The sequence below is a fragment of the Misgurnus anguillicaudatus genome, chromosome 21 (genome assembly GCF_027580225.2).
Source record: "Misgurnus anguillicaudatus chromosome 21, ASM2758022v2, whole genome shotgun sequence".
NCBI classification, from domain to species: Eukaryota; Metazoa; Chordata; class Actinopteri; order Cypriniformes; family Cobitidae; genus Misgurnus; species Misgurnus anguillicaudatus.
In genome coordinates, this window is record NC_073357.2 from 2,485,638 (window position 1) to 2,513,601 (window position 27,964).

Genomic DNA, 27,964 nt, shown 5'->3' on the forward strand with positions numbered 1-27,964 from the left:
TAACTTTGACTTTTACATTTATCCAGAGATAAAGCGCGAACTTGACGAGAGATGCTGTGTGCACTTGCGTTGCCAAGTCCTCTACTTCAGATTTGGACTACTTTTACGGCGCATTCACACGGGCGTAAGCGTTAACGCTTAACGGAAGGCTTGTCTGAAGCGTGGCCAACAGCCAATCACAGTGCCCGCTACACATGCTCCGTTCTTCCATAAACGTAATTGGCTGGCTCTGTCTAGGTAATTTGCATAAGACGATCTGATTGGCTGACGCACGCGTTGCCGCTTGAAAAGTTGAGAAATTTTCAACTTCTGCCACGAGCAACGTCACTGACACGGCGCCGACGGATCCACAATTCAGTTCGGCAACGCATGACGTCACCCATTAAAAGTGAATGGGAAGCGTTAACGCTGACGGCCCATGTGAGTGCGCCGTTAAACTGTTTCAGTAAGTTTTCTGCAAGGATTTCATTGATTAGTTATTGGTATTTGGGCTGTGAATAGTCTTTTTGGGATGCATTTGGGCTAGTTTTGAATGTCCATTGGGATGGTTTTGATATCTGAATCTGGCAACCCTGGCTGTGTGCTTGCACAGATGTTTGGTTTGGATTATGTAGAATGTACACTATATTGCCAAAAGATTTGGGACATCTGCCTTTATATGCACATGAACCTGAATGACATCTCACTCTTAATCCATAGGGTTTAATATGGAGTTGGCCCACCCTTTGCAGCTATAACAGTTTTAACTCTTCTTGGAAGTCTTTCTACAAGGTTTACACTGCAAAAAATAATTTCCATAAAAAATTGCTTAGTATTTTTGTCTTGTTTTCAGTAAAAATATCTAAAAATTCTTAAATTAAGATGCTTTTCTTGATGAGCAAAACGACCCAAGAAAATAAGTCTAGTTTTTAGACCAAAAATATCAAATTTAAGTGATTTTGTGCATAAAACAAGCAAAAAAAAATCTGCCAATGGGGTAAGAATTTTTTCTTGAATTTTTCTTGAATGTAGTGTTTCAATAAAATGTTCCAGATTTTTTTGCTTACCCCATTGGCAGATTATTATTATTTTTTTGTTTGTTTAATGCACAAAAGCAATTAAATTTGATATTTTTGTCTAAAAACTAGACTTATTTTCTTAGGTCATCAGCTCATCAAGACAATACATCTTGATTTAAGAATTTTTAGATATTTCTACTGAAGAAAAATATACTACGTAAGAAAGTAATTTTTTGCAGTGTAGCCATTGTGTCATTTAATATGTTTTGGTTAATTCAAAATCTAAGTTTAAGATTGTTTTATGTCATGATTTTTATTTGGGGGTGCACACCGAAAAGTTTGAGAACTAGGGCTGCGCAATTAATTAGTGAAAACAATTACACAATCACCAAAAGCCTCAATTACAGCTGCCCATTTGTGCTCATTTTTGTGCGTTTCGGCAGTATGTTTGCGCACCAAATGCAGTGGTGAATCTCAGATTTTAAAATTGATAGACTGCCGTGTCCTTTTTTACTCCCATAAATATTTGTTATTACTAAGTTTTGGATGTTAAGAATTTACCATGCAGCTGCTTCACAGAAAGTTATAAAACATTTCACATCAGTGATTAATTTTCTACATAAAGGTTTTATTTCATTTTAACTGTATGGACATTTACTCACAGCAGTTAATAGTTTCATGTTGTCGAGGTTCTGCATGAAAGCCTGCGTGGTTTGTCGAAACTGATTTGCTGTTAAAGAGCATGTGATGTTGTTGAACTGCTCTTTTTGATCGGGGGAAATAAACTCTAGGATTTGGTCAACAGATGAGTTGCAGAGCACCGAGCGTAAATCACCTCCACCTGACAACGTCGATATCTGCAGACAGACAGAGAGAAACGGTTTTAAACTCATGAACTGTGACATAACATCATCGTCTTCACATTCACTGATTGTAAATCTAGCCCCTAAGGCTTTTGTTTAAATATTTTGCTATCATGTGCGTGAAGTTCAGCCTGATCTCACAAGAATTTGCACATAGGAGTTGGCTACTTAAAAATGAATCGTACAAAAACATATAATTATCATAAAAAGCAATAATGAAACCCTACCCATAACCCCAACGTCACAAAGACAAAAGCAATTCGTACATAAATATACGAATGTGGTTGTACGAAATTAGCCCCCCTCGTAAAATACGTATGAATCGCCATGAGTCGTTAAGTTCCTGCAGACACGTTTGGACTCTCAGAAGCTTTTTCATTACAAGATATCGATTAGTTTGCAGCCTGCACTAAAACAAACGGTGTCTCTTTATCTTTCTGTCTCTCTGAAGATGACGTACCTGTCCGAGTCGAACCTTCACTCTCGTCAGGTTTGCTGCTGTTGTGTTCGACACGTTCAAGCTGGTCATCAGATATTCTGTGAACGTCTCGTTGTTTCGCAGCAAACTGCGCAGTGGAATGGATTGACCTGAGAGAGAAAGAGAAAAGAGTTTACCAGGGAACATTGACGTCTAGGGTTTGGTCAGTTTATTATAGCAGCAATGGACATTTTCTGGCGTAATTAAATAAAAATCCATTAAAAATTGTCTGGATTTCAGGATGCACGTGTAACACCATGTGTGCAAGATGTGTCTGAATACACTAGTCACGTATATACTGAACTATCTGACATCAGTTGAAAACACATGACGTCATAAAATTGTTCTCACTTCTGAGGGTTTTTTTTAGTTATATTTTTTGGCCAGTTTTTGCCTTTATTTAACAGTGAGTTTAGTGAGGACAGGAAAGAACAGGGAGGAGAGAACGGGGTATGGGATCGGCAAATGACCACAAAACTCGGGTCGCCGAAAGTGCGAAAGCACCACATGTCGGGGCACTAGACACTACACCATTGGCTCCGACACATTTTCTCAATCTGTTTGTCCACACGGACAGCACTACCCAGTCTCACAAGGTTTCGTGATATAGTCACGTATATGTTTGATTCCTTTTTCGTGATATTATCACTAGGGATGCACCGAATCCAGGATTCGGATTCGGACAAATACTGGGCTTTTTGACGGGGTTCGGATTCGGCCAAATCTTAGGCTTGCGCTACGCTGGTCAACTTCACGCGACCGTTGATTACACACATCGGATGCTGACGTGGAGATAAGCGTTTTTTTTCGGTGAGCCTTAGGGGCGGTTCACATTTCGTGGACGCACCTGGAAAAAACTAACGCATCGCATCGCTTTCATTATGCATAGGCTTATGGTAATTGTCAAAATCGTTTTTCCCACTTGTCATCCTGGCATAATGTTGCCTATCCTTTTTTTTAGAGTTAAAATCAAATAAAATGAAAAATACACTGCTGTGGACGTTGTTAACTTCATTAATGTGTTTTACTGTGTTAATGGAATAAGGTGGGAATAGGATTCGGTATTCGGATTCGGTGCATCCCTAATTATCACGAATTTCCGTATTTTTTCGTGATCATATAACAAATTCCTGTTTTTGTGTGATTATCACGTATTGGTTACTCAACTGCTTTTTCCGATTTTTAAACCATTTTCGGTTCGGTTTATGGTTAGATTTGGTTCTTGCATTAGAATGTCACTTTATATATTGGTTTATACTATTTTTTCTGATTTATTTGTTTATATGTCGCCTGGCGTTAGGGTTAGAGTTTGGTTTGGGTAGGCATGTCATTTTATGTAAATCTTACCCTAAACCGAAGCGACAATGGTAAGAAAATAAGACAAAACAGTTGAGTATCCAATACGTGACAATCACACAAAACAGGAATTCGTTACACGATCACGAAAAAACACGGAAATTCATGATAATATCACGGAAAAAGAATAAAAAATTTACGTGACTATATAACGAAATTTCGTGAGACTGGGCTGAACAGCAACTCTCAGAAGTTTGAATGTTTACATCATACAGTAGGTGCTAATCCCGTGAAAGTCCATACCAAAATGGCTGAGCACCCACGGAAAAATGTCAGATATATTCGAGTGCCTCTCTGATTGGTGGACCCCATGATTTGTAATATCTTCAATGCTTTGATGAATAAGCTGAATAAGGGAGCTTCAAATTTCGTGTCTAAAATCGTGTGAAAAATACAACGGCGTGCTTTTCTCATCCTTGGGCGCTCCTGTAGCGTCTGATGTTGCTAAGCAACTTAAACATTGCGTGACATTGTGTCCAGCATCCACCGGCGAAAAAAGAAATTGGTACAGGTACCTACACTTAAAAAAATTATTGGATTATTATTAACCCGTAATGGTAAATATTGTGCAAAAAAACATGCTGGGCTAAAAATTTACCAATGTTGGGTTGTTTTATGCCACGATGGGTTATAATAACCCAGCAGTTGGGTTATAACAACCCGGCATTGGGTCAATTTTAACCCAGTGGTGTTTTGTCTAATATTTAACCATTATGGGTTAAATATAACCCACCCTGAAAAAAATTATTCATTCAATTTACTCAATTTTTTTAATGTAAGTGGTCGCAATCAATTTCTTTAGCTACATTTAAACGAAAAAAAAAAATAGAAAAACAAAAACTTTCGTTTAAATGTAGCTTAATTAAATTGATTGCAACCACTTACCTTAAAAAATTTAAGGAAATTGAAAGAATAATTTTTTTTAGTGCAGCCATTTTTAGAGTATATGGTTTACATCATTTACTTGAACATCACATGGTCAAACTCGGGTTTAATATCTGTCTCTTGAGGTTATGTCCAGCCTGATCCTCAGGAATTAATAAATATTCTACGAGTTGGCTAATTCGTATGAATTTCTACAAAGTAAATCTTACATATTGTTTCGATTATTATGAAAAACAACAATGAAACCCCACCCCCTGTATGAGTTTGTAGCTGTCCTGGTCTATATGAATCACACTTCAGGCATTAAAACATTAAGGAAACCCAAGCCTTGTATACAAATAATCTTTGCTATGGCACTGTGACGTCCTGCCAACCGACCACAACACCTTGATATCATGACATGAAATTTCCATGAGCCACTCGGGTGGGTTTCACATCTCAAACTGTATAAGCAGTTGTGGCGTGTCACGCTTTAGTGTGGTGAGTGGCCTACGCCAATGATGGAGAGTATGAGGCTTATTAAACATGTGTTAGCCTGTTAAAGACTCATTTAGCTATAATGAAACACACATCTTCGTCCTCATGCGACTACAAACCTCGCACACACTATGAAAGCCAATTAGGGACATGAAGGCTTGCGTGTTTGCATATCCCGGCCCTGATGAAGGTCTCGCTGCCCCCCAGAGAAAAGTGTTTTCATTCCTGTGAATGCTTGGATTTGTTTGAGTATGGAAACCTGACCCGGCTCGGATGTAAAGAGCTCTAATTACACCTCAGAGCTCTGTGAATCTGTGTGATATCACATCGGCAATCCATTCAGACACTGAAGAATTACTGAATATTCACACACGCCAAGCTCTGTTTGAGACAGATTGAAGTCGTCACCTTACACTTCCATCATCCGCCTGCCGTCGAGTCACCTCACGCTCCTTGCGCTCCGATTGGCCGTTTCGTTTCGAGCTCGTGCCGATTGGTCGTTTTTTCGAGCGGCGCGACGACCCTTCGTCTCGGTGTATCTGGCAACGGTGTGAGTTAATTACTTCCCCTTAGATCTCCTGATGAATTTAATCTTGTATAATACAAGTTCAAGACCCCGGAATGCAAATGCGCTTTCGTCTGTGACCGTGTCCCGACAACACGACGCACCTCAGCCTATTTGCAAATGAGTTTCCTCTCAAATCTGAATATCATTAGACTAAACGGTACCAACAAACAACGGCAAACCAGCCAGATATACGACCCGCCCCGTCGAATGAAAAGCACGGCTGTAAATCGCACGGGCGCCGCTGTCAGCCGACCCTGAAGAGGCATCGTCTGTCTTCGGTAAGGGTGGGTCATTGTGGAGAAATAGCGGGGAATGAACTTTAATTAGCAGAAAGGAATTCAACAAGGATTTCTACACATACACAACAAGCGATTACAAAACGCATGGCTGAGCCACGTCTGTAACCATTGCTAAATGATGATAATCATTTAAACTTTGTAATAGATTGAACACCTATATCCATTTATTAAACATTATAATGGTGGTAACAGTTAAAGAGATATTTACCACTGTTTGGATTGGCATTCTGCAGGAGTGAAGCCCATTGGCTGATGTCTCCAGCCAGTAGTTTGATGCTGTTGAAGAGGGTGGGGTCTGCCAGGAGTGACTGAACCTCAATCAAAACCTTTGAGACCCTAAACAAACATAAACAACATCTTTTACACAAGCACGTGTGAATATCTGTCACTAGCTGCGATACATCAAACACTTCTTCAATCCAATTACGATTCAATTCAATAAATTTATTACGTGTCTAGTTAAGCTGTTAAATTTTTAGTAACTTACAAATGCAACCAAAATATATAACATGAACATTTAATTAAACTCTTTAAAAAATGGAAAAATCTCTGTCCCACTTGGAACATTTACAACAACAAATTAACAAAAAATACACTTTTTAAATAAAGAAATATAAATAATGAGGGTCAACTTGTCACATAAAATCAAGCTTATGAAGTCGTTCAGTATTTTGTGCCAAAATGTGCAATAGTGACAATCACAAATTGTAGAAAAAAAATTTATTAAATTGAAAAATAAATTAATTTATTTAAGCATTTAATCTGTCACACAACTTCAGATCTAAGGGGCTGTTCACACTTGGTATTAAGATAAAATGTGTTTTCATCAAACATCATTTTGGTATTTAAATCCGTCTCGTATTTGAGTCTGCTGCTTGTATTGTAAGTAAACATGCTGTACAGTGTTTTGTACATGCATATGTTAAAGCTTTCTCTAATATTTCAGAGCAACTTTCACACGCTTGCAAAATGAAACTACGCGGAGATCAGACACTTTATTTTAATCAATGAAAGGCTAAAAATAGCGCTGTACACCGTGTGTTCGCGCCAGAAGTCAGAAAACACATAAAACATTGTGTTTAGTACCTCAGATTAGATAAATAGGCGGAGAGAAGGCGGTCGCATGTGGCTGTTCGAACACATTCAACCACATATGCGTTTACACTACAAAAGCAAAGCGATCGAAAGGGTTTTTGACTACATCTGAATGTGGTTGAAAGTGGTCGAAGGAGGACGAGCTCAAAACCTTTTGAACACCGTTTACATATATCTTTAGCGTCATCCACTTGTGATCCGATCAACGAAAATGCATGTTAATGCCAAGTGTAACTGATCAAAATGTTCAGGAGAGAGGACATTGCGTTTTGCATGGACAATATCACTTGCAGTGCTAAACACAAGCTCATATTTTCTGTCTTTCGCAGTGTTTTGCCACTACAACCGCTTTGCTGCTGCATTGCATTCACTTGCTAATGCTAGCAGACAAAAATGTGCACTTTGGCGAAAATGTTACAGTATGTTACGTCAAGGAATGAGGATGTGGAAAGTCTCAAAATTAAAGTAAATCATATCGATATTTTATGTGTGGCATTGATGCATCGTACCGTTAGAAATAAAATTGATGCGTGTATAAATAATACCGCCCCTTAATCTGCACTATCCAACCACAGCAACTGCCATTTAGTGCAGAGAGAGAGAGAGAGAGAGAGAGAGAGAGAGAAAATAATTGACAGCACAATTAAGTTTCAATTTTAACAAACCACCATTATGGTGATCAGTGTTTGCATTATTAGCTCATTTGCATTTTAAAGGACACACCCAAAAACAGCACATTTTTGCTCACACTTACAAAGTGGCAATTTTAACATGTTATAATAAATTATCTATATGATATTTTGAGCTAAAACTTCACATACACACTGGGGACACAAAAGATTTATTTTACATCTTAAAAAAATCTCATAATATGACCCCTTAAAATCAAAAGAGATGCAGAAGTGTTATCCAAACATTATGAGCAGACACATGTTTAGGTGTTTCTGGGAGGTTTTAGTACATACCGCCAGGGGTTAAATTGGGATTTGTTATGTGGGGGGGCTCTGCGGGGAGGGTACTTTAAGGGGTAACAATTTTAATACTGATGACAGCAAAGCTACTGGTGTGTTTTAATGACATTCTGGACCTCTGATAGGATTTGATAAGTTTCAACTTTAAATCTGTGCCAGAGATTGACCACAAATATTTCATAAAGAGCGTCTGAATTTTAAATTATGCAAATCTATGAGTTTGACACCCTATATCCATTTGTTGCACATGTCATTATGCACAATTGATCAAACTTTAAATTAAGTAAAAGGAATCAACCTCCTTGAATAATTCTATAAGATAGGCTACCCAAAAAGATTAAATTAACAAGAAAAAGTACAACACACAGTACTGTTTTATCAACATGTCTAATAAATTAGCAATAGAGATTCCCTATGCTGGTCAGCAACTAAAACAATCGTAAGGTTTGATTTGTGTAATCAAAATACATAAATGTATTAAACTATACAATGAGTTATATGAAGTGTTATCCAGTTAACATACTGTAATTAGATGAGTGACATACATACTTTAGTCCTTAACACGTTTCTAGTCTTCTATTAAGTTTCCTCAACGTGGGCACCATTATTACCTCTCTCTCACGCTCTCTCTCTCTCTCGGTCTCTACAATGTCAAATGATCCTGTGTGAAAGCCGTTCTTGAAGTTCCTGAGTTTATTCGCTCGAGTTGTATAACTTGCGCGAAGACGCGTTTAAAAGGAAAAGCGCGTGTTTCTGCGGCAATTGCGCCGCCCAATTCGCGTCATTTGCATCGCCCCGTGCGGGGACGCGTCTGATTGCGTCTTTGCATTGACTTTGTATGTAATCTACTCACGCAAATCGTTGAACTTGCGTTGGTGAGTATGCCTCATAATGAATGGAAACACATTATTCCCTTCGCGTCAGTGCACATGCACCAGCGCAGCGAGTACACACGCACAAGCGCAGCGGGTACACTGGCACGAGCAGAGCGAGACCTTCAGCTTATGTGCCGGAGCTTAGCCCCGGACGGCCCCGGCCCAATTTAAACCCTGCATACCGCATCATCTTCAAATAATAATTATGTGACTTACTTGCATCAGTTGACCAGAAAATGCAAATAAATTTCCATTGCCGTTTTGCAGAATACACCTTTTCCGAATTGCCTGAAAAACGCCTAATTCGAGCGTAAAAACCTTTTTTGCCATGTTTGCGAGTTTTTTGTGCAATTGATGTATTTTCAATTTGTGCACTTTGAAGGTTAATGGAAACGCAGCTACAGTCATTGTGGTTGTACTCTGTGACACTTACTTCGAGTCATTGAAGTTGTTCACCTGCCCCGGTGCTTCACCTGGTGTCGGGTGATTCACACACGGGTTCTGAATGTTACACATCATGCCCTGTAGCCATGGCAACACGCCCGCCGAAGGGAGGGGTTTATTGGGGTAGTGGCCTGAAAGGATGAAATAGAAATAGTATTATTGTTCGCATGTGCACAAATGATCATTCAGCAAACGCAGATACATTGATATGAAGCCGCTGAGTCAAGCTGTATTGTACTTACACTCTCCTTTGTAAACAGGCTGATTGGTGGATCTGACCGCCACAAGAATAAAGAACAAAAACAAAGGCCAAATCAACTCCACCACCAAACGCACCTTAAACAAGGAGAGAAAGAGAGACTCATTATAACATTGCTCTCAGTAGTAACACAATTCATTTCACATTTGCGTTCTCCATTAGCTTCACCTCACTAGCTCTGAATAGATGCCTTCATGTGTCTCTGCTTCTGTTATTGCACTTCTGAAACATCGGCACAATTATATCAACCGCCTTAAACACCTCCTACAAACATTTATGTACCCGAGTGAAACCCTAGCAGACAAATCACAGCCTCATCACTGATGATGTCACAAAATCCATGGACAACACAAACATGTGCACAAACAACAAGCCTGCATGCCAATTCTGCACATCTTGTAGTCTAAGACTCAATCATCAAACAAGAGGAACAACTCGAATGAACCACCCAAACGTTTCAACAAGCACCGTTATTTAGTGTACATGACTGTAGTCCATACTTCTGTCAAACGCTGCACTAATGAAAGGGAAAGAGTCCTGATCTGTACTGTAGATGACGTGAGGTCTCTGGTTTGACGCAGTACAGCTGCATGTGTGTGTGAGTGTGTTGTGTAAAGACCTTACAGGCCTCTGAATGAGAAACTCTCTTCTGTCTCTTACATTATTTATACTGTAGAAGACTGCAGGCAGAATAAGAGAGAATACTAGATCACATCAGATGATAGAGTCCGAGAGAGAGAGAGAGAGAGAGAGATTTCTATAATGTATTTTTTTTGTATATATATATATATATATATATATATATATATATGTATATATATGTATATATATGTATATATATGTATATATATGTATATATATATATATATATATATATATATATATATATATATATATATATATATGTATGTGTATATATGTATGTATATATATGTATGTGTAGTATATGTATGTGTAGTATATGTATGTATATGTATTTATATATATATATATATATATATATATATATATATATATATACAGTATATATATATATATATATATATATATATATATATATATATATATATATTTTTTTTTTTTTCATGTATATCATTTGTTTTCATATGTTCTATATTCACTGTTAATGCTTTGACAATACATTGTAACACTTGTCATGCAATAAAGCACATTACATTGAAATTGAAATAGAGAGAGAGAGAGAGAGAGAGAGAGAGAAAGAGAGAGAGGATTTTTAAATCATCGTCTTTATAAATGTTCAGTATAATGCTGAATCATAGTTTCATTTTGGTAAACCGGTTTAGTTTACATATTTACCCCAAATAGTCGAAGATTCGATGTGTTATGAAATGAGGATCATTCAATATAAGGGTCAACATTATCTGATAACAACAATATATTAATATACAACATATTATGATAACGCTAATAATATGTGAAAAAGTAGCTTTTCATAAATATTTTTAATGTGTGTGAATAAATTCAACAACCTCCGTGACAGGGCTACACGTCAGTATGGGAAAAAGTTTAATAAACCACTGCGAAGCAGTTGTCTCTTTGTTTCGGCAAAGTTGGCAATTCTGGCTATACTTTAATTATTTTAATAATTTCTTTATTTTATTTTTTTATTTTATTTTATTTTATTTTATTTTATTTTATTTTATTTTATTTTATTTTATTTTATTTTATTTTATTTTATTTTATTTTATTTTATTTTATTTTATTTTATTTTATTTTATTTTATTTTATTTATTTTATTTTATTTTATTTTATTTTATTTTATTTTATTTTATAGATCACTCAGGATTATCTGATTTAACTATCTGTGGCTTGTGTTTTGTTCCCCTGAACTTTAGGCATTTTGTTCACATTACTTCTGCACCTTGTTACTTGATTCTGACTTTATTATGTTTTTAATTTTTTTTTATAAAGGTGAATTCTGGCCTGGCCTAATTTAAGTCTGTATATTTTGGATTGTTCGCTGTTGCGTGCTGGCACATGCAATTTAGCCGAACACGCTAGGTGCTCTTCGTATCATATTTAAGAGTTCATCAAACTAAACATCAAAAAACAGATTTTTTCGACAGGTATACGTTTTAAAATGTATTTAAATCAGGGTAGTTATCTTGTCAAAAGTTGAGCTACAGAACAGGTAAGCTGTTCCTTAAATGTTGGACACGACACGAAAAATATCTGCACCGAACCCAAATTTACGCCTGACACGACTGCCTCTCTTGTGATTAAATATTATGGTCGATGTTTACTTTAAAATGATAGAAAAGAGATTCCTGAAATAAATAATATAAGAATCATCAGGTGTTTCTGTACCTGAAATGAAAACAGAGATTATCTGTCAGGATCCTGCTGGAACCTTGTCTTGTTTTAATATTTAGTCCAGTATGGCAGGGTTCTGACAGAACAGTGTTTTATGTGGGAGAGCGTGGTCTTAGTATTATTGTATTAGACCACGTTTTTCTCGTGTCTCGTCACTTTTACCCCGCTCCCTTGTCATCGTCATCTTTATTGTTTAACTCCTGTCACCTGTTCCCCTCATTAGTTCTCCCTATTTATAGTCCTTGTGTTTGATGTTTCTTCACTGGTTTGTGTTGCTACGTGTGAGTACTGTGTTACATATAAAAAGTCTAAGTCTAAGTCTAAAGTCAGTCTAGTGTGCTTTGTTTATTGTGAAGTTTAGTCTAGTTTTGTATCAGTCTAGTGTTTAATCTGTCATTAGTTTGTAGTGTTGTTTTGTCTTGTTTGCCCCATCATGGGTTTTTGTTTTCCTGTTTTTGTCAATAAATGTCTCATTGATTATCTCAACGTCTGCGCTTGGGTTCGTGTCCTGCCATTCATGACATTATCAAGTCAAAGTAAGCAAGCAGGTATTTCTGTACAAAATAATAAAGTATTTTAAAGTAAAGTATTTTTCTTGTTATAAATTGATGTTAAAGGAACTCTATATAAATTTAGTTTTTATCATTTACAGTAACAATCACGGTCTGTCGCCGGGGCTTCCCAGACCACATCTCATTTGTCATTTTTTAGGTTTATTTTCGAAAATATATTGAAAATGTTTTTTGTTAATTTTTGTGGGATGTTCTGTACATCATGGCTTTTAAATTTTATGATGAATCATTTAACGAATCTTTACACTGCCTAACTTAAAATAGATAAAAATGCATTGTCAGTTTCATCTTCGTTCATTACTTGAAAGGCAGGTTTGGTCACTTTATCAGAAAGTTATTTCTGTGTGCTGCTTTTGAAAGAAAATAAAAGTTAACCATTCGTTGACTACCTGGTCTGGTCCCCCTTTCAACTCATGCACACACACATATGATTCCACTATCATCCGACTAAAGGCAAGATTTGACAATTCTAATGTGAATATGTAAATCCTTAATTGAGGACAGACATCAGTGTTCAATAGCTGATAATAAAATGAAAAGATATTAGTCATTCACATTGTTGTGTAATGCACTCAATTATCTGAACGACATTTAGAGTTGGCAAGCAACATAGCAATTTGGCACATTCATATAAAATGTAAGTCATAACATTGTTTCCAGTAATAACATCGCTATAGTTACAGGGCTAAGCACACCAAACTGTTTAAATAAGCAGGGACCCCCAGTATCAAATTAGGACTGTATTTGTTATTATTTATAATACATACTTTGATATTATGGTTACGTTACATTGAGACTAAAATAATAATTTTTGACATACTACATAACATTTTTATTTAACTGAATAGATTATATTGTGGGACAGTTATGCTTTTCATTTCAAGTTTGAAGTTTTTATCATTAGCCTATTAATCCAATTTTGTTTGATGCCTACTTTCATTTTTTCAATTGAGGACCCCCGGTAATACCACCAAGGACCCCCAAAGGTCCCCGAACCCCATGTAAAAAACCCACGCAATGACCATTAGGTGGCGCTGTCACTGTTTGTTGACATACTATTGCAAAGTACCGCGCTATAGTTATCAGTAAAGTGTGAACGGTCCTTAATAGTCACTGTCACGCAGAAATCAGCAACTCCCCGTTAAAATGAATGGGATTGTGAGGCTTTGTCGCTACATATTGCTTGTAAAGTAAATGGGGCATATAGCTTTAATTACCATATAAGAGTACCTTTATTTTCATTATATTCCAAAAGGTTGCTGCAAGATTTTTTCCAAAATGCTCTTTAAAGGACAAGTTCGGTATTTTACACTTAAAGACCACTCGGTGAGTTTCACATCTTTGTAAACGAAAGTTTAATGCATTTTAGGAAGGATTGTTCTAGTGCACCTATACAGCCATTGTGGGGGTGGGGGCTGATACAACAGAAACCGAAAATTATTGTGCCAGCATCATATGTCCAATTTTCAGTCATAACCATTCTATTTCATCATAAACAATCTGAAGACAGGGCTTTAAGTGTAAAATACCGAACTTGTCCTTTAAAACTTTCTTTAAAACTCTTCTTAGTTTTTCAAACATCTATTATCTTATTTGAACTCTATTGTCTCGCCTGTCGTCACTGTTTAAGTTAGACTCCATTAGTTTGACTGTGTCTTATTAGACAGGTGAGCAGTTCATGACATCAGTCTCAGGATTGGTTGTGCTCATTAGTTTACATGCTGTACATTCGAATGTGATTTTAGACTCAATTCTCCAACTCTGTGAACTTTATATTTCTCGTATTTTTTCAATACATTCACTACTTGCCGGCTGCTCTTTGTGTCGCTCTCTCTTTCTCTCCGTCTCACTCTCATAATTGCAGATCAGAGCATGAGTCTAAAGCAAAAGTGCTCCAGCCGAGGACATTTTCAAATCAAGTACAATCTCTGCCCAACTGGGGCAGCGTGGGTGAGCGAGACTCTTAACATGAGCAAAGCCACTTAAACAGACCTCATTCTACAGCGAGTCGGTCTGCAGAACACACGCTGATCTGAAATCAGCCCTGACCAATCACATGCCCCTAGACTCTCTAACTGTCCAATTACACACTCTCCTAAAACCTATCCAATCACGAACTCTGTCAAATGAACTGTAAAACACAAACTTAGTAAAACTCTCAAAACCAGTTCTCCAAAAATGAGCTTAGCCAATCAGAAGCTTGTCCGGTCGCACTTGAACACTGTCCCCCAAACAATCCTCTCAATCGCACTCATAATCTTCCTCTGAATCCAGTCTAATCTTCAAATGCTTGCTCAGTAAAATAAGCCTGTCGAATTCCACCAATACAGATTTCCGTGGCCCTGCCACGGACTTTCTTTTCCGTGGCATTCTCACGGATTGGTTGCGCAACTGTTTTGTCCTATTTTCTTACCAGTGTCGCTTCGGTTTAGGGTTAGATTTACATAAACCCCAAAGCCAGGCGACAATGGTTTAAAAATCAGAAAATATAAAAAAAATCAGAAAAAATAGTATAAACCAATACTTAAAGTGACATACTTACACAAACACCAAATCTAACCCTAAACCGAAGCGACAATGGTTTGAAAATAGGAAAAAGCAGTTGAGTAACCAATCCGTGAGAAAGCCACGGAAAAGAAAGTCCGTGGCAGGGCCACAGAAAAAATGCAGAGATCCGTGAGAATGCCATGGAAAAATTAGCAAAAAATTCTGTGACTATGCCACAGAACTTTGTGAGATCAGGTTGGTCCAGTGTATGCCAAAACTAGTTGGTCTAATCATGTGCTTATTAACAATTAATCTATAGATTTTTTTCCGATTAGTCAACTAATCTATTGATTCTTTTTTCTCAATTAATTTAGTGATTTACTTTTTGATTAGCTAAATAATTAAATAATCCTTTGGCCAAACTTGGCAGTAAATAATAAGAACAATTTCGACCATTAGTATTTTAACTTAGTATTAAATGGTTTTCTAAAAAAATACTTCTAATAATGCTGCATTCCAGGCAGGTTTTTGAGCCCGTAAATTACGACTTCAAACCACGACTCACGACTTTGTAGCGTTCCAGGCAAGTCACGGCAAACTACCTGAGCGCAAGGAATTTACGTCACCTTAACATGTCCATGCGACGATATACTTTCACGACATACTTATTGTTTTAGACACATTGTAATACATAATCGTGTGTATTATTTACTATTATTTTTATATTATTATTAATTTGACTGCAACGTTATATTGTCCTAAAGTGTATTCCCACCGTGTACCACTTGCAAAAACACTGCATCCGTGGGGGCAGTGTTTCTGCAGTGTTTCTGTTTTGTATGGTTTCGCGTGCTATGTGACGTCAGAGCTCGGAACTGGGAGTACATCGATCTAGTACGAGTTCACGGGTGGGAAGTCCGGGGTTTGACTGCCGTTCCAGTGCACTTTCACGGGTAGAAGGTTGGAAAAACACTGATTGCAGGTTGCCTGGAACGCGGCATAAGTTGAACATTTATTTGTAGTTTAAAGGAGCAAAGTCCAACATACAGTAAATACTGAAAAATGCAATAAAGAAAGCCTTGTCAAAACAAAAAAAAATAGTAGAAGTTAAATTGCGGGATGGGACTTTTATTTTAAAAAAGTAATTATTGGGGCAATTACGAGTCTTATACGCGTTATATCGCCTGCATGTAACATCTAAACAAAAACTTGGTCGTTTGCGGTAATAATCGTGACATTTCAACGTATTTTCGTAGTCGATGCGTTGTTGCAGCAATAGTTCAGTCACACTCTTGTCCCCACTGATTAATCACAGATTCAATCAGAATTATCTCATTTATTCACTCGGTCCTAAAAAATGAGCTTTTCAAAGTACACAGCCATCCAAAATTAGCCTGTCCAATTTGTCTAGCATAAGTCCAATCACACTGCCTTTCAAACTAATTATAAAATACCTCATGTGTATTCTTGTGAATTACGTAGTCACTGCTAGCATTACACTGCCCGATCTGGTTTAACAACATCTTTCTCTATAATACACAGTTTACTCCTGACAATATGATGCTCAGTGTTGGCACTAAACGGCCAGCCGGTGTATCAAGTGAACACAGTCATTCGATTGTGATCTCACTGTAGGTCTATTACTGGATTCCTGTCTTTGAGAGAGAGACACAGATCTTCATTCATCACCAGTCAGTCTCCCAAGACCATTGGCCAAGATAATGAACAACCACATGTGTCTCGCAGCCGCTGCGAAGGTGAGACCAATGAGATCTGGACTCTCTCATGGACACCTGTACCAGGTCAGGTAGAGCACATTATTGCTTATACTGTGTGTACAGTATAATGTGTACAGATGTGTGTGCAGTGTGTGTAAATATCAACCTGTTTGTTTTTCCTACAGTACATTGTGAGGACTGTGTGTACTGAGTAACATGACTATTTCTCTGTATAAAATGAAACCTCATAAATGAAGTGAATTGCACTTTGTAGGCCTGTTAATGCACGGTCAAAATGTGCAAGACAAATACTGTAGCACATGCGAGACTCGGTTAACATTCATAACAAGTTAGCAGGTCACTATGTTTGATTTGTGATACTGTAACAAACACATTTCATTTTTTCAGAAATGTTTAAAGTACATCTGACTATAAACAACATTTTAGTCCTATTCCCAAGACACACATTTGGGGGATTCTCGCGAAATTAGACTTATGAGGTGTCTTGAAACATTTTGATAATAAAAGTAAATGCAAAGTAAGAGTATCAAAATAAGCAGCATACAGTTACAAACATCTCTTCATGTACTATTTTGCACATGATTTCAAATTACACATAAACCAATTTTGTTTTTTTCCACATTTAAGGGGGAAATTTTCATTACCGCAACGTGTCCATGACTGGATTTGGGTTCTTTGACATGGAAATATTTATAATTAAAGAATCTAAAAAATGTAAAGCTTCAGTGCATGTTATACTATAAACATTTACAGTAAAGAAACATGTGGTATTTGGTGATCATTGGTAAATGTAGAGACAATAATAAGAAATATAAATGTGTCCAAGAAAAAAAGTTCTCATACTACGCAACAATTTTCAATCATTTTTTAAAGGAATAGTCTACTCATTTTCAATATTAAAATATGTTATTACCTTAACTAAGAATTGTTGATACATCCCTTTATCATCTGTGTGCGTGCACGTAAGCGCTGGAGCGCGCTGCGATGCTTCGATAGCATTTAGCTTAGCCCCATTCATTCAATGGTACCATTTAGAGATAAAGTTAGAAGTGACCAAACACATCAACGTTTTTCCTATTTAAGACGAGTAGTTATACGAGCAAGTTTGGTGGTACAAAATAAAACGTAGCGCTTTTCTAAGCGGATTTAAAAGAGGAACTATATTTTATGGCGTAATAGCACTTATGGGAGTACTTCCACTCGCCTGAAAAGTCCGCTCCCCTTCTCACTCTCATAATGGGAGAGGGAGGGTGTTACTGCGCCGAGTTGAAGTGTTCCCAAAAGTGCTATTACGCCATAAAATATAGTTCCTCTTTTAAATCCGCTTAGAAAAGCGCTACGTTTTATTTTGTACCACCAAACTTGCTCGTATAACTACTCGTCTTAAATAGGAAAAACGTTGATGTGTTTGGTCACTTCTAACTTTATCTCTAATTGGTACCATTGAATGAATGGGGCTAAGCTAAATGCTATCGAAGCGTCACAGCGCGCTCCAGCGCTTACGTGCACGCACACAGATGATAGAGGGATGTATCAACAATTCTTAGTTAAGGTAATAACATATTTTAATATTGAAAATGAGTAGACTATTCCTTTAAGCCCTCAAGCTACCAGGTAACCAGTTCTTATTTTTTCTCTCCAGATAAAAGTTGACATTTTGTTTGTCATAGTACCTAGACACTTTTTAGTTCTCATTACCGAAACACGAGTTTGTAAATTGATATATTTAATGTCATGTCATGTTGTGTTAATGATAATTTTTGATAATGATAATCTAAAAAATGTAATAATTCTATAGGAAATATTTTTAAATCCATATTTTTTTAAATAATGGTTAGTAAGTTCAGACCTTTATCTTATATGTGCAAAAAAATTGGCTTCAATGCCTTAAAAAAAAAAAAAATCTGATGCTGGACACCTTCTAAGTTTGGATTTTGTGAGAATCACCCATTTAAGTTTCAGCCTACAGTACCCTTTCGAAAGGTCCCAATATGTACCATTTTTAGGTACAGATATGTATCTTTGAGGTTCAGTTCAGTTCAGTTCAGTTCAGTATTTATTTATCCCCGTAGGGAAATTTGGGTTGCAGCGAAACACTCACTCAGACATTTGTCGATTTTCACATTGGCATACGTATGTACATATATACATGTATACGCACACATACACATATATAAAAAAATAAAGAATAATAATAAATAGTAAAAACCTAATTATAGCATGTAGTCTGGGGACTATTTATCAACTTCCACTAGGAGGAGAGGAATTTAAAAACTTAATTGCTTGGGGTATAAAAGAGAATTTAAACCTGTTTTTTGAGCATTTGGGAACACAATATCGTCGACCTGATGGTAGCAGTTTAAAAGAATCGGATAGAGGGTGCCTCTTATCATTCACAATGACAATTGCCTTATTTAACACTCTTCCTTTATATATACTATGAGTACTTGGTGTTCTAATATGCACCCTTAATTGTGTACTTTTTGAAAGAGCACTGCCCCAATGGCAGCTTTGTACCTTATTTTCTGAAACTTCTTGATCAAAAAGGTCACCATTAGGTTTACATTATATAGCCCCTTCATGATTTTACCAAGTCTTCATGGATCGATATTCCGATTGTGGCGTGAGGGTGGTCCTCTCGCGTCATGACCGTGGTTAGCCTATTGGCAACGCCCCTGGGCTATAAAAACAGGAGCGTATGCGTCACCTGGGATGCGTCACTTGGGGGACTGCTGCGTCGTTAACGCGATCCCGTCACTTCCGGAATTGGCTGTGTATTCTCGAGACGGTAAGGAATGGATGCACTGTCAGTCATTTTGTTTATGTGTGTTTGGTTACGAGAAGCACACCCTCTGTTTAATATGCTTTAGAGTCGCTGATTAGTTTGGCAAGTGCTTCCGCATTGATACTGCGTTCATCTTGGCGAGTGCTTCCGCATTGATACTGCGTTCATCACAACGGTCTATTCAAAGAGCGTCTGTACAAAGAGTGGAAAAGGTAGGATGAATGCTTTGTGGTTGATTAACTGGTAAATGCATAACCTACTAATTCGCTCTTTTCCCAGCTGTGCTATTTTGATAGCTGCTGGCATATTGTGTCTACCTTCATTCTCAGCTGTGAGATCGGATGCGAGTGCGGGATTAAGGTGCTCCGTAAGGGCAGCTTTTGAAAGCAACTATTGTCTGTTCGTCATAATTAACCCTGTGGTGATCGGTATGTATTTATGCATGCAACCATTTGGATGAGAGTGATTAAATTCCAACAGAGTTATAGTCTTGTTTTATTTATAGGTTTGGGGACTATCTGGGTCGGGGTGCTCTCTGTCCATTTACAGCTGCAGTGCTGTCCTGTTTCCAAAGTTTTTATTTTCGTTTGACTTTCTTTTGGTTTATGCTGCTTTGTTTTGATTTATATAGTTTGATCCTAAAGTTGATTATTTTGGTTTCTACTTGAATTATATTTGTGATTTGTCTTTATTTACTTTATATTATTTTTTTGATTTACATTCTGATTTATTATTTGTTTTACTAGTGACTCTGCTTCTCTTGATTTTTCATTAATTTATTTAGTTGTGTGTTTCTATGCAACCATTTATTTGTTGATTTATTGGTTGCAAAAGTTTGCTTTATTTAAATTTAATTGGGTCTTATAACCCAGCTCCTGAGGTGGCTTTATTTGATGCATTTTTCCTTTTTTTCGGCAGGGCTTGAGCACCAGGGGTACAGGACTAGCTTTGGTGGCGGTAAATTCTTCACAGTGTGTGTGGTTATCACCGTGTGAGTGTGAGTGTGCGTGTGTACACAGTGAAATGCAGTGGAATGCAGTGATTCACGGACCGGTGGTGCGATCTGATTATTAGCTGCCCCATCCTGGTAAGCTCTAGCCCCTGGCCTGACACTTGCTATAACCCCTAATCCATCGGGTTGAAATAAATGTTGTTTTTTTTATCTTTATCCTGCTTTTAATCAAGATTTGTTAATAAAGATTATTTTTGTATTGTTACCCATGTCTCTGGCTCTAATTGGTGATATGAATTTGCGTTCGCCCTTGTGTATGATTTAATTAAATTCTGTGGGCGAAATTCCCATAGTGGCGTAGTTGGCTATCTTGTTCGATCCTTACCTTTCCAAAATAAAAGTCTCCTTGTACTCCACGCCACATTTTGGCGTATAGTCGGCAGGGTTTCGCCATAATTTTGTGTCAGAGACATTGGGTTTTTTTGTGGTGTTTTGTGTTTTTCTTTGGAAACAGGGCAGCAGTGTATGGTGTCGGGATTGCTTCGGTTGGTGGCCTCTTCTCTCCTGTGGTAAGTGTTTAAGAAATAAATAGGGTAGACTTCCAAAATGGAAGATGAACTACAAGAATTGAGGGATTTGGTAGCTCAGTTGAGAGCAGACAATGCACGGTTGCAGCAGGGACAGGTGCCTGTTGAGGTGCCTGGCCCTGATGCTGCCTTGCCGGGTACCTCTGCTCTCCCGCCTGTTACACCTCAACCCTCGGGCGCTGTTGCGCCTGAGCGATTTGTTGTCGTACCACGTGATCGACGCTGTCCAAAGTTTAATGGGAAATCTGGGTTGAACATTGATGAATGGGTTGAGGAGGCACAGGCGTGTATGAGAGTACGTTATATGTCGAGCACAGATCAAGCTTTCTTTCTATTTGACCATTTGGAGGGGGAGGCTCGAGAAGAGATCAGATACCGCCCTGATCTCGAACGCGGGGACCCCAATAAGATCATTAAAGCGTTGCGTGACCTTTATGGCTGTTCACAGTCTTATGTCTCATTACAAGAGGCTTTCTTTTCCAGAAAGCAACAAGAGGGCGAGACTCTGTTGGAATTCTCTCTTGCGCTTATGGGTTTGCTGGAACGAGTTAAGAACCGTGCTCCGCATGTTATCCCTAATGCTGAAACCTTATTGCGAGACCAATTTGTTGAGCACGTCAATGATAGCGCACTAAGGCGTGAGTCGAAGCAGTTGGTTCGTCGCCAGCCTACTGCTACCTTATTGGAGGTGCGTGGTGACGCGATTAGATGGGAACAAGAGGGGATGCCTGGGGGGGGCAAGAGGACGTAGTCAGTCGGCCCCATTAGCGTACGGCATTCAATATGGGGTGCGCGGTGGGACTCCGGCTGAAATTTCTAAACCATCTGAGCTGGGCGAATTGAGGGAAATGTTGCAACAGCAACAACAACAGTTGAATCAGCTCACACAAACTCTTGCCCGTTTTCAAACTTCACAAATGCGCAGTCGCTCTCCTCGCTCCGGTCCGGTTATATGTAGGCGGTGCCAACGACCGGGACATTTTGCTCGTGAGTGCGATGGGGACAGCGTTTCTCACGCCCTCCCCCGTCTGCTACCAGTTCCTCTACAGCCGAGAATGAACCGCTATGTGCCCGCCGACCGTCGGAAAACTAGCCCCCACCAGGTTGCGGAGTCACAGCCTGGGTGGGAAAGAAATTGACTCTTGTAAGATTGATGTACATCGTTCCGTGCCTAATTTGATATCCTCTTGTCCACATGTGATTGCCCTTATGGGGGGTGTTTCGGTGCCCTGTTTAGTGGACACTGGTTCAATGGTGTCTACTATTACCGAAAGCTGTTTTCTGCGATATTTTGAGCCGTGGGGTCGAGACCGCCTTCAAAATTGTCAATGGTTACAACTTCGGGCTGCAAATGGGCTTACTATCCCGTATGTTGGATATTTTGAATTGGACGTGGAACTTTGTGGCAGGTTGGTCGCTGGGTGTGGTGTCTTGGTGGTGCGGGATCCTCCTGATGGCATGGGCTTAGACGTTCCTGGGGTGTTGGGGATGAACGTCCTTGGCCGGTGTTATCGGGAGCTTTTCGGACAGCATGGCAGCGCCCTCTTTGACCTACCTGCGGTTACGCAATTACCTGACGTATCAAGCGCATTGCAGTATTGTCGTCAAATAAGTGCTAGGGAGCTTTCCAATCATGTTGGCTGTGTGCGGGTGCGTGGACGTAGGGTGTGTCGCATCCCAGGTGGCACAATGAAGCTGGTGGCTGCAACTTGTTCAGCTCAGGATGGTGAACGTACAGTTTTGTTTGAACCCCCAGAGTCAGGCCTCCCAGCTGGGCTTTTAGCATCACCTGCTTTGGTGAGAGTAAATCGAGGGACCGTTTATGTGCCTATAGTAAATGTGGGCACTGTGGAGGTAACGCTCCGCCCTGCCACCGTGGTGGGTAATGTAAAAGAGGTCTATATGGTGAGTTTACCAGCAGGGGTTAGTGAAGAGAAACCAGTAGTTGCCACAGTTCAGTCTCATAGTGTGGGGGGAAGTCTTTCCTTGTCCCAACAGATTGCGTCTCTTGACTTATCGATTTTGTCCTGTTCCGAGCAGGCCCAGGTTAGGGCCTTGCTGCAGAAATATCAAATAGTGTTTTCGGGTCATGACAGTGATCTAGGTTGCACTCGTCTTATTTCTCATGACATACCTTTATTGGATGATGTCCCTGTGCGTCAACGATATCGACGGATTCCTCCTTCTGAATATGAGATGGTAAAATCTCATATTAATCAGTTGCTGGAGGCTGGAATAGTACGTGAGAGTTGTAGCCCTTATGCATCTCCGATAGTGTTGGTTAAGAAAAAGGACGGTAGTCTGCGCATGTGCGTAGACTACCGTCACCTGAATACCAAGACTAGGAGAGATGCTTTTCCCTTGCCTCGTATTGAGGAGTCTTTGGACTCCCTAGCAGGGGCCCGCTGGTTCTCCACATTGGATTTGGCCAGCGGGTACTTGCAGGTTCCTGTTTCTGAGCAGGACAAGTCGAAGACTGCATTCTGCACCCCGTTTGGATTGTTCGAATGGAACCGCATGCCCTTTGGCCTTTGTAATGCTCCAAGTACATTCCAGAGGCTAATGGAGCGAATATTTGGTGACCAGCGGTGTCAGTCCCTACTTTTATATCTGGATGACGTGGTGGTGTTTTCTTCTTCAGTGGGTCAGCATTTGGACAGATTGGAGATGGTCTTGAGCCGTCTAGAGCAGGAAGGACTTAAGGCAAAGCTAGAGAAGTGTGCTTTCTTTAAGCCGGAAGTGAGGTATTTGGGACACATTATATCTGCACAAGGGGTGGCGACCGACCCTGGTAAAATCACTGCTGTCGCACAATGGCGGTGCCCCGCGACTGTGTCTGAGTTAAGAACAGGCCGTGGTTGTGCAAGTTACTATAGGCGCTTTGTTGAGGGGTTTGCCAAGTTGGCAGCACCCCTACATAGGTTGGTGGCCGAGGTGACGGGAGGTAAGTCAGGTAAATCAGGCAAACAAAGAGGGCAGCAGTTGACCCATGCATGGACAGAGCAGTGTCGGATAGCCTTTGAGGCCCTAAAAGAGAAATTAACATCCGCCCCAGTACTGGCATATGCAGATTTTTCCAAAACCTTCATTCTGGAGGTGGATGCTAGCCATGGGGGGCTGGGGGCAGTTCTCTCCCAAGAATGTGAAGGCAAGATTCGACCTGTAGCGTATGCCAGTCGTAGCCTTAGGCCCACTGAGCGCAATATGAATAATTATAGTTCAATGAAACTAGAGTTTCTTGCGCTCAAGTGGGCCATGGTGGAAAAATTTAGGGAGTATCTTTTGGGCCACAAGTGTATTGTGTACACCGATAATAACCCTCTAAGTCATCTAGCTACGGCAAAGCTTGGTGCTACAGAGCAGCGTTGGGCCGCAGAGTTGGCAGCGTTTGATTTCGAGGTAAGGTATAGGTCAGGAAGGAGTAACGGTAATGCAGATGCCCTGTCCCGCCAGAACTCCGTTTCACACTCCAAGGAGTTAGCTGTGGGTGTTGTGCTCCCTGAGTCGTTGCAGCAGGCCATTGGTACAGGAGGTGTGCTTCAGGTAGATGTGAGGATGGTGAGTGTGTTGCCAGGCTATTCTGCCTTTGACCTGCGTTCCATGCAGGAGGCTGACCCTGCCATCGGACAGATGATAAAGTTTTGGGAACTGGGTCAGCGCCCAGGGTCTGAGGAGCGGCGTCAGTTGAGTAAACCAGTTTTGACCCTGCTCCAGCAATGGAACAGGTTAGAAACAAGGGAAGGAGTTTTGTATAGGAGAATATTTCGCCCAGACGGAGGTGAGGAGTGCTCTCAGTTAGTGCTGCCTGATGTTTTGAGGGAAGAGGTTTGGGTGCAGTTGCATCAACAACATGGGCATCAAGGGGTCGAGCGCACAAGTGAGTTGATTCGGCAACGATGCTATTGGCCAAATATGTTGGTTGATATCACTCGCTGGTGCCAGGAATGCGAGCGCTGCCAGCTCGCCAAAGATAATCGGCCAGTAGCACGTGCTTTTATGGGCCATCTGTTGGCTTCAAGGCCGAATGAAGTCCTTGCCATTGACTTTACGGTCCTTGAGCCTTCATTTTCAGGGCAGGAGAACATATTAGTGATGACTGATGTGTTTAGTAAATTTTCCATGGCAGTGCCCACACGTGATCAAAGGGCTGAGACTGTGGCGCAAGTTTTAGTCGAGGAGTGGTTTTATAAGTTTGGGGTCCCTGGCCGTATTCACTCAGACCAGGGCCGGAACTTTGAATCTGCCCTAATCCGTCAGCTTTGTGACCTTTACCAGGTAAGGAAGTCTCGTACCACCCCCTACCATCCGGCCGGCAATGGGCAATGCGAGCGATTTAATCGCACCCTGCATAACCTGCTGCGAACATTGCCAAGCTCTAGAAAGAGGGACTGGGTGTCGTGTTTGTCACAGGTGATATTCTGTTATAACACCACTCCCCATCAAGTGACTGGAGAGTCCCCCTATTACTTAATGTTTGGTCAGGAGCCCCAGTTGCCAATAGACTTCCTGCTTGGGAGGGTGCCTGAACCGACCACAGGAAGTATACACAGCTGGGTGGTGGAACATCGTAGACGCTTGCAGGTTGCCTTTGAGGGGGCTCGTGAACGGCTGAAAAACGCTGCAGACCGTCGGAAGAGACAGCACGATCAAAATGTTCGAGATTTACCCTTGGCTGAAGGTCAGCAAGTTTATTTAAGAGATCATGTAGTGCGGGGTCGCCATAAGATTCAGGACTTGTGGAGTTCGGTAATATATCAGGTGGTTAGTCCTCCTGAACAGGGAGGAGCAGTGTATACAATTGCGCCGGTTACAGATTTGGGCAAGGTACGAAGGGTGCATCGTTCTCTTCTGAAGGCTTGTGTCCAGAAGGAGGTTTTGCCTGTCGATCAGTCCATTGGTGCGGTAGAGAGTCAGGGGGACACCCAGGAGTATGAGGAAGCAGATGATGTTGATGTAATGGTATTAGTACCAGGGATTCCTCAGACTATCCAGGAAGGGGCCTCCCAGAATGTTGGGGATCCAGCACAGATTGAGGTCCCAGTGGGACTGCTGTCAGTGGGCTCCCCCACAGTGGGGGTGGTCTTGGTAGAACCAGAAGGGCAGGATGTAGAACTTGGAGTAAGGGAAAGTGAAGCACCCTCTAGTTTTCAAAATGAAGGGGTGGTTGCCCCTCGGCGCTCAGTCCGAACTGGTGCAGGTCGACATACAAACTTACATCGTCTTCCCCAGCCGATACGAGGGGTAAGGAATGGAGCTACTAGTAGCGCAGAGATTGTGTCTAACACCATTGTGGCTTTGTTCAGGCCTTGGAGTTAATGTTCTCCTTACTTTATCGTCGGGGCGCCGATACAAAATGGAGGGGCAGATTGTGGCGTGAGGGTGGTCCTCTCGCGTCATGACCGTGGTTAGCCTATTGGCAACGCCCCTGGGCTATAAAAACAGGAGCGTATGCGTCACCTGGGATGCGTCACTTGGGGGACTGCTGCGTCGTTAACGCGATCCCGTCACTTCCGGAATTGGCTGTGTATTCTCGAGACGGTAAGGAATGGATGCACTGTCAGTCATTTTGTTTATGTGTGTTTGGTTACGAGAAGCACACCCTCTGTTTAATATGCTTTAGAGTCGCTGATTAGTTTGGCAAGTGCTTCCGCATTGATACTGCGTTCATCTTGGCGAGTGCTTCCGCATTGATACTGCGTTCATCACAACGGTCTATTCAAAGAGCGTCTGTACAAAGAGTGGAAAAGGTAGGATGAATGCTTTGTGGTTGATTAACTGGTAAATGCATAACCTACTAATTCGCTCTTTTTTCCAGCTGTGCTATTTTGATAGCTGCTGGCATATTGTGTCTACCTTCATTCTCAGCTGTGAGATCTGATGCGAGTGCGGGATTAAGGTGCTCCGTAAGGGCAGCTTTTGAAAGCAACTATTGTCTGTTCGTCATAATTAACCCTGTGGTGATCGGTATGTATTTATGCATGCAACCATTTGGATGAGAGTGATTAAATTCCAACAGAGTTATAGTCTTGTTTTATTTATAGGTTTGGGGACTATCTGGGTCGGGGTGCTCTCTGTCCATTTACAGCTGCAGTGCTGTCCTGTTTCCAAAGTTTTTATTTTCGTTTGACTTTCTTTTGGTTTATGCTGCTTTGTTTTGATTTATATAGTTTGATCCTAAAGTTGATTATTTTGGTTTCTACTTGAATTATATTTGTGATTTGTCTTTATTTACTTTATATTTAATTATTTTTTTGATTTACATTCTGATTTATTATTTGTTTTACTAGTGACTCTGCTTCTCTTGATTTTTCATTAATTTATTTAGTTGTGTGTTTCTATGCAACCATTTATTTGTTGATTTATTGGTTGCAAAAGTTTGCTTTATTTAAATTTAATTGGGTCTTATAACCCAGCTCCTGAGGTGGCTTTATTTGATGCATTTTTCCTTTTTTTCGGCAGGGCTTGAGCACCAGGGGTACAGGACTAGCTTTGGTGGCGGTAAATTCTTCACAGTGTGTGTGGTTATCACCGTGTGAGTGTGAGTGTGCGTGTGTACACAGTGAAATGCAGTGGAATGCAGTGATTCACGGACCGGTGGTGCGATCTGATTATTAGCTGCCCCATCCTGGTAAGCTCTAGCCCCTGGCCTGACACTTGCTATAACCCCTAATCCATCGGGTTGAAATAAATGTTGTTTTTATCTTTATCCTGCTTTTAATCAAGATTTGTTAATAAAGATTATTTTTGTATTGTTACCCATGTCTCTGGCTCTAATTGGTGATATGAATTTGCGTTCGCCCTTGTGTATGATTTAATTAAATTCTGTGGGCGAAATTCCCATAGTGGCGTAGTTGGCTATCTTGTTCGATCCTTACCTTTCCAAAATAAAAGTCTCCTTGTACTCCACGCCACACAATCAACCAATCTTTGAAGGATGAGT

The 27,964-nt window shown here is 40.0% G+C and overlaps 1 protein-coding gene and 1 long non-coding RNA gene across 4 annotated transcripts in view; one reads left to right on the forward strand and one right to left on the reverse strand.

The window, feature by feature from the left end:
* LOC129415948 (phospholipid-transporting ATPase ABCA1) overlaps positions 1-27,964 on the reverse strand; it is a 194,639-nt gene that overhangs the window by 148,307 nt on the left and 18,368 nt on the right. For both annotated transcript variants that reach the window (XM_073859698.1, XM_073859697.1), the window contains exons 3-7: positions 9,552-9,645; positions 9,299-9,440; positions 6,133-6,260; positions 2,322-2,449; positions 1,661-1,855 (exon numbers count right to left, since the gene is read on the reverse strand). In XM_073859698.1, coding sequence (XP_073715799.1) covers positions 1,661-1,855; positions 2,322-2,449; positions 6,133-6,260; positions 9,299-9,440; positions 9,552-9,645 — 687 coding nt within the window. The remainder of the gene's footprint in view (positions 1-1,660; positions 1,856-2,321; positions 2,450-6,132; positions 6,261-9,298; positions 9,441-9,551; positions 9,646-27,964) is intronic.
* Positions 19,324-27,930, forward strand: LOC141353150 (uncharacterized). Of its 2 annotated transcripts, XR_012360176.1 has the most exons (4): positions 19,324-19,488; positions 19,571-19,913; positions 20,404-21,006; positions 27,484-27,930. It is a non-coding gene; the product is annotated as an uncharacterized lncRNA (long non-coding RNA). The 2 variants fall into 2 exon arrangements; XR_012360175.1 differs by having other exon boundaries at positions 19,324-19,913.